Source organism: Schistocerca americana, chromosome 2 (assembly GCF_021461395.2).
Source record: "Schistocerca americana isolate TAMUIC-IGC-003095 chromosome 2, iqSchAmer2.1, whole genome shotgun sequence".
In the NCBI taxonomy this organism is placed as follows: Eukaryota; Metazoa; Arthropoda; class Insecta; order Orthoptera; family Acrididae; genus Schistocerca; species Schistocerca americana.
Genome location: NC_060120.1, coordinates 298,794,627 through 298,808,273, shown reverse-complemented (window position 1 = coordinate 298,808,273; position 13,647 = coordinate 298,794,627). Strand labels below are relative to the sequence as shown.

Genomic DNA, 13,647 nt, shown 5'->3' with positions numbered 1-13,647 from the left:
AGTGTAAAATCTATGCTACTACAAGTGGCCAACAGCAAATAAAAAATCTGAATGTTAATTCAAAAGTGGGAACACAAACTACTAATAATATAGACAAACCTTCAGTTTTTCCACTGTGACACGTGGTCTAGCATTGAAGTACAGGAGAATAGCAATGTCAACTGCAATTCCAATAACAATTCCAATTTCAACTCCAAGCCATAGACATGCAATGAATGTCACAAATAAGGGGATGAGATCTCTCTCTGAAAACCAGAATCATAAAAAATAATTAGCATAGATGCAGAATATAATTGTTCTCAAAATCTTAACTAGACTTTCCTTTATATAAATAATTTTGAATCCCTTTTTTTCCATTCCATGTACAGCAAAATCCTATGGAATATTAGCATGAGCCATTATGCTATTCTGTCTTTTAAATTATTGTGTTGTTAAGGATAAAGGGTACTTTTCCAGCTCAATATTATGTAAAAATCAACAAGTATTTCTTTCAAGCACTGTTTATATGTATATATTTTACAGATTTTTTGTTGATATCAGGTAATGCAGCACACTTTCTAAGCAAATTAAAGTATTTTGAATATTTTTGAACCTGCTTAGGGTCATTAAAAAATTACAAAGAAATTGATGCAATTTTTCTTTCAACATGCTTCCTCAAATTGAGGTACCATGTAACCCAATATTATACATTCAGGTTTTTACCAGATATGCATGACATGATGGCTGAGGTACTAGACCTATTTAATTCCACCTACTACATATATTACAAGGATAAAAAATATCACATCTTACATTTTAATTTTTATAATTTTTTTCCTAATAAAAATGTTATTTTTTCTATAATTTAGATGATTCTGCAATAAAGCTTAGGTCTACTATATAAGTATGAACTATTGCCAGCTACAGAAAAACATTAGAGCAAAGCTTTATAAACTTTAGGAAACATTTGTACCTGAATTCTGCAAAATAAAACTTGTGGGAAATTGTGAATGAAGATATGAGTCCAATTAAACTGTGCCTCGGAACATTCCGAAGCATAGTCTTCATCCTGCAGCATTTCTTCATCTTCAAGATTCCTCTTGGCATTTCTTTTAGCACTTCTTGCTTCTTTAGTAAGTTGAAGAGCGAATCTTTTAGCTTCATGCACCTGTTGTCTGTCACACGCAAGCAATTGATCTTCCATATTAGAGCCACATTTTATGCCTAAATTTCTCAGGACTTCCAACCTTCCTATCAATCCACCATTGAAACATATCACTACATCTAGTACTCCAACTTTTAATGTATTTAGACCTATAAAAACATTCTTGGGTTATCTTTCCGATATGCAATGGTTAAAACTTTTATTTGTATTATGAGTGCCCTCATGAAGACATTTACTAAGCAAAACAGGGTCACTCAGGCCTCTAAAAATTGGTTTTATTTGATTCATAACAGACTCAGGAAGAGAATGCTTATGATGGTATATTTGACCACTTTCTTTTGATTTTTGGTAACCACACCAAGAATCTGCTCCTTTAGGGCAAAGTCTATGAACAGGGTGGTCATCTGCAGATAACTTTTGAAAGTAGGTGGCTCATACAGCTTTTCTCATTGCTGTAACATCATTCAGAGGTGCAGTTCATCTAATGGCCAGTCCATAATAACTCTGATGAAGGTCTATTTCAGTTTCTGTCAATCTGCCTCGGCCAGATGGAGTTTTCCATCAGATAGCAACTTTCCTTTCATTTCTCTCCATAGCTTCCCCAATCTAGCACACATCCTCTTTTGCACATGTCCACAATACTCCAGTTTTGTTACCAAGGTATCACCATAAACATTGAACTCATTAATTTTATTGAAAGCTTTAGAGTCCCCGTCGCCTAGGTACTTTGTATATCTAATGTTATAAACAGGCACCGACCTCTGAAATATTTTTGTAGCTCCATCACAATCCATACCTCCACAGTAACCATCATAATTCTTAGAACACTGATGTTCAATATGTCCTTCAGTGTTACCATGGCAGATGTGGCAGTTTCCAGAATGAGATTTTCACTCTGCAGCGGAGTGTGCGCTGATATGAAACTTCCTGGCAGATTAAAACTGTGTGGCCGACCGAGACTCGAACTCGGGACCTTTGCCTTTCACGGGCAAGTGCTCTACCACTTGAGCTACCGAAGCACGACTCACGCCCGGTGCTCACAGCTTTACTTCTGCCAGTACCTCGTCTCCTACCTTCCAAACTTTACAGAAGCTCTCCTGCGAACCTTGCAGAACTAGCACTCCTGAAAGAAAGGATATTGCAGAGACATGGCTTAGCCACAGCCTGGGAGATGTTTCCAGAATGAGATTTTCACTCTGCAGCAGAGTGTGCGCTGATATGAAACTTCCTGGCAGATTAAAACTGTGTGCCCGACCGAGACTCGAACTTGGGACCTTTCTACCAACTGAGCTACCGAAGCACGACTCGCGCCCAGTGCTTACAGCTTTGGTAGAGCACTTGCCCGCGAAAGGCAAAGGTCCCGAGTTCAAGTCTCGGTCGGGCACACAGTTTTAATCTGCCAGGAAGTGTCATATCAGTGCACTCCGCTGCAGAGTGAAAATCTCATTCTGGAAACATCTCCCAGGCTGTGGCTAAGCCATGTCTCTGCAATATCCTTTCTTTCAGGAGTGCTAGTTCTGCAAGGTTCGCAGGAGAGCTTCTGTAAAGTTTGGAAGGTAGGAGATGAGGTACTGGCAGAAGTAAAGCTGTGAGCACCGGGCGTGAGTCGTGCTTCAGTAGCTCAGTTGGTAGAGCACTTGCCCACGAAAGGCAAAGGTCCCGAGTTCGAGTCTCGGTCGGGCACACAGTTTTAATCTGCCAGGAAGTTTCAGATGTGGCAGTACTTAGATAAGCACTCAACATCAACAACTTTTCCATTATCCAGAGAAGTAACACTTACAACACCATTCAAGGAACAATGTCCTCTACATTGCCATGTCCCATCAAATGCAACAGGAATGTCCTTGGTTCCCCTAATATTTACATTTTCTTCTACTGCACATTTCATACATGCTTTAGACGCAACTGTCAGGGTGCCTAAAAGTATTTTCATGTACTTGCTGGACCTACTGGGAGGAGGAGGATGGCCCATCAAATCACAGAACGTTTGAGCAGCCTTTTTTCCTTTTCCTATTGCACACATTGCATACACTAGCTTCAAATTCACATAATATGAATTATGCACAATGTTCAAAGTCATTTTCGAGGTACATTTACTACAGGATCTACACAGAACAACTAATTTTGATACTAAACCCTTCCTGCTACTTTGTTGTTCAGTTATTTCCAGACAGCCTACACTATCACATTGTTTACGTTTCGCCACTTCCTTTGGGTTGGGTTGTTTGGGGGAGGAGACCAAACAGCGAGGTCATCAGTCTCATCAGGTTAGGGAAGGAAGTCGGCCCTGCTCTTTCAAGGGAACCATCCTGGCATTTGCCTGAAGCAATTTAGGGAAATCACGGAAAACCTAAATCAGGATGGTTGGACGCGGGATTGAACTGTCATCCTTCTGAATGCAAGTCCAGTGTGCTAACCACTGTGCTACCTTGCTCAGTCCACTTCCTTTATTAAAGAAGATAAGGTGCCCACATCAACAACAACAAATTTGCTACAAACAGCTTGACTGTTAATACAAAAAATTGAATCACCAGGAGGCGTGCCATGTGGGAGTTTCTTCCCTTAAGAACTGATACATAGGTTACTTTCAACAGTGTGGCTTGCTTTGTCTGTGAACTGGTTACCACAGAATTTCCTTTTATTGAATTTCTTGATGTGTGGCATAGTTCATATTTATTGCACGCTAAAGGATATGTACTTCCATATATATGTGTAGCACTTGGGCAACAAACAATTCAGAAACACGTGAACAAACTGCTTCAGCGAAACAAAAGTAAATAGTAGCAAAGATAAGCATTTACAGACACTAGAAACCTGCACTGTTACCAACATATACAATGTACCATACATATAATCACTGGAAACAGAACGTTCACAGTTCTTTTCAAAATAATACTGGTTTCTGTAACAGAAATAAAGGGGCTGGTATACATGATTGTAGCTTTAAAATTTGGTATATATAGGTCATTTTTCATTAAAAAAAGTCATAAAAAATTTCAATTTTTCCACCATTTGTAAGTACCCTGTATCCTTAATGAACACTGAATAAATTTTCAACTGCCAAGACTGCTAAAATCATTTATTCATATAGATTACTGGGTTTGGCAATTCTCCATTGCTATCTTTGGATCTATGTTAACATCATTATTCAATCTTCTCCTACAGTACAATGAGTAGTGCTCTACAATGTATGTCTGTGTTGGTATCATGAGCTGGACTAGAAGTCATCCTGTCAATTTAAAAATAATAGCTACATACATACTAGTTATTATGCCGAGTTGAAAAGTGGTGGTGAATGAGAGCACTTGTAACTGGTCCAATACTGTGTATGTACATAATTGTTATTTTAAAATTGACATGCTGACTTCTAGTGTAGCTCACGATACCAACATGGACTTACTGTGTAGAGCACCACTTACTGTACTGAAGGAGAAGAGTTTGTAATTATGTAAACATAGATCTGAAGATGGCAACAGAGAAGTGCTGAAGTTAAAATTATATCTCATATCTAGAAAGCACATCAGACCATAAACATTAATTTTCCATATGAAATAAGTCAGAACTAATTCATTGTAGCAGTAATGTGTGTTGTTAAACACTGTAAAACTATAAGTTGTTAATAAGGTAAAACTTACTGTTTGATCGCCATAATGAAGGAAGAATATCTACTTCAATCATAAATATAACTGCACAGATAATAACTGATGACAAAGTAGCCTTTGGGATGTAGTAAAAATGTGGAGTCAGAAGACTGAGAGCCATAATTACAAGTATTCCTGGAATGAATAAAAATGCTGAGTTATTAGGTTTCTAGAAATGCCCATACGATTGACAGAAACAATAAAAAATACTACCATTTAAACATATTGTGTAATAGCATTACTTTTTGATTGGAGTACAGTAACCATGTAAAATATTGGATGTTGATATTTGAGGTCAAATGCTGTAATTAAATAATTAAGGCAGGAATGAAAGAGCCAAGGAATAGTCTATAGAACTATGGCAGTGGCAGCACAAGTAAATATAGGTTATAGAAACAACTAGATTAGAAAACCAATAACATATCGAACAGAAAGTGAAAATGGAATGGGATATGTAACTTGACGGGTCTAGGTCATAACTATGACTTTTTGTAAATTTGCTGCTGTATGGGAAGTATGATTGTTTTAAATTTTTATTTTTATGTAATTTCATTTTAGAGAGTGTGTTTATAAACGAAAAAAATAGATTCTATATGTGTGTTTTCTCCTGCTGCTGCTTGATAAGCAGATTTTTTTTATCTATCTGATTACATTAGATTAATTAATCAAATATATGTCTGCAAACCAGCAAAATGCAGCCTTAAAAGTATTATTTTAATGAAATATGTGGCACTGTTATACAAATGACATGCCACTCATCATAATATTCATTGTGAACACAAGATATGGAAAATGTAACCTACACACTTAACAGTATTTTGACAACATGAAAAAGGTACTTTGACATGTAGGAGCTTCTATTGTTTTACTTTATCTTAAATGTATCTTTGTGCACAATGGGGGCATGAATTGTCATCCATGAAGACAAATGCCTTGCCAATATGCTGCCGATATGGTTGCACTATCGGTCGGAGGATGACATTCACATATTGTACAGCCGTTACGGCGCCTTCCATGACCACCAGCTGCGTACATCAGCCCCACACTATGCTACCCCAAAACAGCAGGGAACCTCGACCTTGCTGCATTCTCTGGACAGAGTGTGTAAGTCGTTCAGCCTAACAGGGTTGCCTCCAAACACATCTCCGATGATTCTCTGGTTGAAGACATATGCGACACTCATTGGTGAAGAGAATGTGATGCCAATCCTGAGGAGTCCATTCGGCAGGTTGTTGGGCCCATCTGTACCATGCTGCATGGTGTCATGGTTGTAAATATGGATCTTGCCATGGATGTTGGGTGTGAAGTTGTGCATCATGCAGCCTATTACACACAGTTTGAGTCATAACACGACGTCCTGTGGCAGCACAAAAAGTATTATTCAACATGGTGATGTTGCTGTCAGGGTTCCTCTGAGTCATAATCCATAGGTAGCGGTCATCCACCTTGGGTGGCCTGAGCGAGGCATGTCATTGACAGTTCCTGTCTCTCTGTATCTCCTCCATGTCCAAACAACATCGTTTTGGTTCACTCTGAGATGCCTGGACACTTCCCTTGTTGAGAGCCCTTCCTGGCACAAAGTAACAATGCAGACACGATAAAACTGCAGTACTGACCGTCCAGGCATGGTTGAACTACAGACAACACAAGCCGTGTACTTCCTTCCTGGTGTAATATCTGCAACTAATTGGCTGTAGGACCGCCTCCATCTCATGGCACTGTTCATGCATTGTTGTTTACATCTTTGGGTGGGTTTAGTGAAATCTCTGAACAGTCAAAGGGATTGTGTCTGGATACAATATCCACAGTCAACGTCTATCTTCAGGAATTATGGGAACCGGGGTGATGCAAAACTTTTTTTGATGTGCGTATTTGCATATATTTGTGAATCACGATGTATGTATTAGGTTGGTGCATAAGTTCATAGTGTTTTTGAATGTTGGTATTTCAGTTGCTATGGGTTTATTCATCAATTGTCATTTTTATTTGTACTTGACTGTTGCTATTTGAGTTAATGTATTGTCATTTTGTCATTTGGAGGTAGTGAGTGGAGTTGTGGGCACTAGAAAATGGAGTGCCAATGGAGAAATCAGAACATTTCTGATATATTGTTCTGTTTGAGTTCAGTAGAGGGGTGACAGCAGCAGAGGCAGCCAGAAAAATTTATGCTATGTATGGGGAAATGCCCCTTGACAAAGCATAGCAAGAAACTGGTTTTCTTGTTTTAAGGAGTATTGTTTTGACATTAGTGATTCTCCATGTTTAGGAAGAACTTTGGGGTTTCATGAAGACTGTGTAAATGCATTAATCCACAATGTCCATGTCAGTGTACACAAGAACTGGCATGTGTGATGAACTGTGATCATTCCACCATCCTGCCCCATTTGCATACAATGGGGAAGGTTTGAAAGCTGGTTGTATGGGTACCTCATGCTCTAAGCCAAAATCACAAAAATCAGTGGGTTTCACCAGAAAGACTATGTGAAATGATGTTACTCCATGATAACACCTGCCTGCATTCTGCTAGACTGTCAAAAAATGCTGTACAGAAGATGGGTTGGGAAGTCATTCCACACCAATGTCATTCACTTGACATCACACTCTTAGATTTACACTTTTTCTGCTTCTGTTTAACAGCCTTCAATGAGCCTCCTTTCCAGATGAAAAGGCACTCCAGACCTGGTTGGATGAGTTCTTTGCCTCAAAACCACAAAATTTCTACTGTTGCAGCATCGAAAGTTATCCAGCATTGGCAGACTATTATAAACAGTGAAGGAGACTATATTATTAATGATTAAAGTCAGGTGTATCAGTTGTGATTATTGAATTTATGAAAAAATGCTATTAACTTATGCAAAAACCTAGTATTATATGACAGAAGTAGCTCCTTTTCTCACAACAGTTTACCATAGGTTACTGCAGCAATCAAGGGTTGGAAAAATGCACCGTCATTCCTATTTTCAAGAGGTGTTCAACTGGTCACTCACTATAAAATTATGGAACCCATTTTATGCTTGTATATTGTAACAGTCTTAAAGAGCAAATGTCTCCCCTGTCAAAGTCAACATGAATTCTACTAATACTGCTTTTATGAAACTCAGCTCATTTCATTTGTCCATGAGATCCAAAGCAGTAAGTAATGGTACCCTGGTTGATCCAGTTTTGCAGTGTAATACTACAAACAAAATATAAACTCATCAAGAACAGCTTTCTAACAGAACAGAATACTTTTGAGTGAGAAGAACTATCAAATTGTTTATGTTGATCCTGTCACTGTAGAGGAATTCAAATGGTTATCTGGTCTCTAAAAAGTAAGAATTCCAAAGGGGTGGATAATGCATCTAATAATTTAATGAAGTATTTAGATCTATGGATAAATGATATTTTTAATCACTCAATTCAACAAGGCATTGTTCGTGGAAGACTCAAGTATGCCATTGTCAAGCCCCTATACAAAAAGGATGATAAGACTGAGTTCACTAACTACCATCCTGTTTATTATTAACAGTTTCTCTAAAATACTAGAAAAAATAAATGCATGCTAGAGTTAATGAACACCTAGTTAGGAACAGTGTTATTAGCATGTGCCAGTGCGGCTTTCAAAAGGGTAGATGCAGTGTTTGCGCCTTCAAAGAGGATGATGAAGTGTTTCCACTTCTCTTTACAAGAAGTGCGATAAAGAAATACTGTCAAACTATTGACCAATTTCACTTTTCCCAGACTTTGCAAAAATATTTATAAAGGTGTTCAAGCATCTTTCTAAGCATCTGACTGCAAAAAATATATTGTCCAAATCACAGTTTTGGTTCCTTAAGGGTTCTGATATAGAGAAGGCTTTTTACATGTACTGTGAGAATGTACTCAATTCATTAGATAACAATTAGAGGCTACTGGAATTTCTATGGCTGTCAAAAAGCCTTTGACTGTGTGAATCACTGCATTATCTTAAATAAATTAGAATATTATGATGTCAGCAGCAATGCTGCAAAATGATTCAATCCTTGCCAGACTAACAGGAAATGAAGGGTATCATTGTGAAATACCTACATATAGTAAGCAATCAGTCTTCATCTGATTGGGAATTAATTAAATATGGTGCTCCTAAAGGCTCCATCTTGAGTCTGTCACTTTTTCTTGTGTACACTAATGACGTCTTGTCTGTTACAGTGCCAGATGCTATTTTTGTTTTGTTTGCAGATGATACAAACATTGCAATAAATAGAAAGTCAAGTGCAGATTTAGAAATGGCTGCTAATCAAATTTTCACTGGTACTGATAAATGGTTTAAATCTAATTCACAGTCATTAAACTTTGAAAAGAGCCACTATGTGCAGTTAAGAACCTGTAAGAGATTTCCTTCCAGCATGTGTATAACATATGTAAACATCCAGACAGAAGAGATTGACAATGTTAAATTTCTGGAATTCCAACTTGATAATGAATTTGTTTGTGAACAGTATACCACAGAACTGTTGAAGCACCTAAACAGGTTTGTATTTGCAATGGGAATGGTGTCAGATATACGAGATATAGATACAAAATACTTACATTCTTTGCTCACTTTCATTCTATTATGCATATGGGATCATATTCTCGGGTAAGTTTTTAGAGTACAAAAGCATGTAATAAGACTCATTTGTGGTGTAAATTCAAGAACATCGTGTAGAAACCTGTTCACTTAACTGGGTATTCTAACCACTGCTTCACAGCATATTTATTCCTTAATAAAGTTTGTGGCAAATAGTATGTCTCTATTTCCAACCAATAGATCAATACATAGTATCAATACTAGGAAGGAGAACACTCTCATAAAGACATAAAATCACAAATTGTGGTCCCAAATGGTGTCCAGTATTAAGGAACACACATTTTCAATAAATTGCCAGCAACCATTAAAAACTTGGTTTCAGATAAAGCACAGTTTAAACACAGTCTGGAAGACTTCTTGGTAGACCACTCCTTCTACTCTATAGATGTATATCTTAATAGGAACTTTTAGCCTAATTTATATAAAAATGTCTGTCAGATTTCAGTTTTGACAGCACTTGGTCACAACAGTCAATCAATTAAGAGTGCATAACTATTTTTCATTCTGACAGTGTATTAATTTTGTAAATATTAGCAGTTCCAGTTTACTGTAATGTATTCACAGATATTGACTGTCTCCTGACAAACGATCAGGGAGGTGTGTATTATATTCAAATGTTCTGTGTTTTTTATGTTATACTTCCTGACATTTTCCCCACCCATGAGAATCATCTCATTTTTGGATCCATGGAACAAAAACTGAATCTAATATAATCTCTTAAACTGCAATATATAACTGTATGTCCAACAAGATGTATTACATAACAGTATATGATGTTGAGACATGCTAAGTGATTAAATATAAGAACTATAAAAATGTAAGAAAACATGTACTTCAATAGGAAGTATTATATCAACCACTAAAAACATCTATACAGTGTATATTGCAATGTGGATGAATAAATAAATCAGTGACTCAGTCAATTAATGTATACATTGGTGGTTTCTTCTAACCTCAAGATAAGACCTTCAGTAACGATCCTTTATGAAAAATCAAAGTCCAGTGAAACATATAGACTTCATTAGTTTCAATAAAAAAATCAGAATTCATAAAACAGTTATAAATCACATACAATAATATATCTCATAATCTGCAATCAAACAACAAATGCAATAGGCTGTCAAGAATGGTGTTACTGGAGAGCTGGGTAAAAGTAACAGTCACTAATGATACTGCTGACATTACGAAGACAATATGAATCACTTCTTGATTAATTTATTGAAATGTAGGTTATTCACCAGAAAGATAAGTCTACCACTCAGAAACGTATAGAAGATTCTAGGTTGTTCAGACAACTGGATGAAAATGACACATCATTGTTCATGTGAGCAGAAAGATATCTGTATGGTGCAAAAAGTGGCAATTGATCCTGAATAAAGAAAAGTGTGAAGTTATTCACATGAGTACTACAAGAAATCTACTAAATTTCAATTATGTGACAAGTTACACAAATCTGAAGGCTGTAAACTCAACTAAATACTTAGGGGTTACAATTACAAATATCCTAAATTGGAATGATCACATAGATAATGTTGTGGGTGGAGCAAACCAAAGACTGCAATTCATTGGCAGAACACTTAGAAGGTGCAACAAGTCTACTAAAGAGACTGCTTACACCATGCTTTTCTGCTCTGTTCTGGAGTATTGCTGTGCGGTGTGGAATCTGCATCAGGGGGGACTGACGGATGACCTCGAAAAAGTACAAAGAAGGCCAGCTCATTTTGTATTATTGCAAAATAGGGGAGATAGTGCCACAGACATGATATGTGAATTGGAGTGGCAATCATTAAAATAAAGGTGTTTTTCATTGCGACGGGACATTCTCATGAAATTTCAATCACCAGTTTTCTTCTCCAATTGTGAAAACATTCTGTTGGCACCCACCTACATAGCAATAAATGATCATCATGATAAAATAAATCAGGGCTCACACAGAAAAATTTAAGTGCTCGTTTTTCCTGCATGCCATTTGAGAGTGGAACACTACAGAGACAGCTTGAAGTGTTTCATTGAACCCTCTGCAGGAACTTTACTGTGAATAGCAGAGTGATAAGTAGATGTAAATGTAGATGTTGTCACTGACATTACGGTAACCTTAGGAAAGCTGAGCAACTAAAAAACATATAATATCTGCTGACTGTCAAATTTTGTTACCAAAAAGGTAATAAGCACTATATTACAACCACTTTGTTTTCTGATAAACTGGAATTTTATGACCTTATCCTTTCCAGCTAGCTTAACTATCACAATAATACTCTCAACACTAGAAATGTGAAAAGTCAGTTCTTTTATACAAGAAAAGTGTCAAGTTATATGTTAATAGGCGCCATCCAATTCCCTTGCACTAGTTTTCTTAAAAATAATAGGCACCAAAAAAGCTATAAACACTTCAGTTGTGATGGGAGTCTGACTAGCCTGCTTCTGAAGCTGAGTGGTCAGCATGGCTTACTGCCATGTGGCACACAGCCTCACAGACTGATTGTGGAGCTACTAGACAGAGTAGTAGCAGTTCCAGCTCATGAAAACTGACAATGGCCAAGAGAGCAATGTGTTGACCCCATGCCCCTTCATTCCACATACAATGACACCACTAACAGAGGAGACACAGTGGACATTTGGTGCTGATCGGTCAGCCACACTTGTGCACAAAATTTATGGAACTCTGACAAAATGTCAATAACTTACTGTTTTGTAGTGGAAACACACTGATGGTGAAAGATGTTGTTCAGTAATTTTAAGTGTCTTTGAAGAAAAACCATCTGTAGAAGCCCTGTTGATAGATCTGAACAAGGTATTTGATTATGCTGATCATCAAGTTCTGCTAGGTAAACTGTGACAGTATGTCATTCAACATTTAGAATTTTCTCTTATACAATCATATTTTAGTAATAGGAATCAAAAGGTAACCTTTTACAATAAAACTCTGGATTTCTAAATGTTTTAAGAGGTGTTCCACAAGATTACAAGCCTGGACCTTCCTTTTATGTGAATGGTCTGTATCATATTGTGCTTACTTGGTCTTTGTACTGGTGATACAAGTTTCATTAAAACTGGGTATGACTTAGAGCAACTAATGTAGCAGACCAAAAACAACCTTAGACTTACTGAAGAATTTATGAACTGAATAAATGAAGAACATACATTTTGTCTGTATATTTGTATGTTTTTACTGTCATCGATACTAATATGTTTTACAGTTATCTAGCATAAACTGACTATTGATGTTTTTGCCATTGTGAGTAGAGTTATCTAGCTTACATTATTTCCATTAGTACTGTGCATTATTTACTTGTGCTATCTATCATGATACTGGTAACATGTGTAATGAATGAAGATGGATGAATAAATTGAAGCTGTGTTCTCACCATTTAATAGGTGTGAGGGTACCATGGATGTAAGATGTGTGAATGAAAGTCCTAGGTCAATATCACAATTTTTCTTTACTCATTACTGAGCCATCTTCAGATCAATCTAAAATGTTGTTCAGTGTGTGACACTCATTACACATCATCATATTTTTCAGAGCTAAGTTGTCCTAGTTAAATAAAAAACCCTAAAGTGAAAATATTAGTTGGAAATGTTAATTGGCAATGTTAATCACTAATCAAATGTTGCTACAGTGCCCATTGTGTGTGAAAATGATCAACAGCAATGGTAGTTGGATTGCTCATCAGTCGAGGTAAACAACGTATCATTTCTAACAGTCATATCAACATGGAAGTGTCCGTTTGGCAGCTGTCAGCTAACTAATTAACTGAATTGGTGTCTTTAAAATAGGAGAGAAGGCTGGTCACTACTGTCCTGGTCTTGAGAGTATTAATCAGCTTCTTTGAAAAGGCTATGACTACCTAAAATTATGTCCAGAAATGAGGTCCATTCAGTCTGAGATTTTGACACAACTAGAAGAGCTTTTCATCACCTTCCCAAATCTCTGCAATATCCTTGCTATACCCTATGCTCTTTCTGCACCCATATCCCTAACCTGTGGCTCCTACCTTTGTGGTTGACCCCACTGGAAGACATGCCCTATGCAGCCTCCTGTCACCACCTACACCAATCCTACAACTGGCAAAACATATAATATCAAAGGGAGGACCACATGTGAAATGACATGTCATATACCAGATGTTATTTAAAAACTGTTTGGCCTTTTACATTGGCTTGACTACCACCAAGTTATCAGTTTGGATGAATGGGCATAAGCATACGGTGTATACTGGCAACACACAGTATCCTGATGCAGATCGTACTCTACAACATGACAGTCAAAAGCT

General features: G+C 37.1%; 1 protein-coding gene across 2 annotated transcripts in view; it reads right to left on the bottom strand.

Annotated features, from left to right (window-relative positions):
- Nucleotides 1-13,647, bottom strand: part of LOC124594910 (sodium-independent sulfate anion transporter-like) — a 292,649-nt gene that overhangs the window by 25,658 nt on the left and 253,344 nt on the right. For both annotated transcript variants that reach the window (XM_047133390.1, XM_047133391.1), the window contains exons 8-9: nt 4,780-4,920; nt 100-245 (exon numbers count right to left, since the gene is read on the bottom strand). In XM_047133390.1, coding sequence (XP_046989346.1) covers nt 100-245; nt 4,780-4,920 — 287 coding nt within the window. The remainder of the gene's footprint in view (nt 1-99; nt 246-4,779; nt 4,921-13,647) is intronic.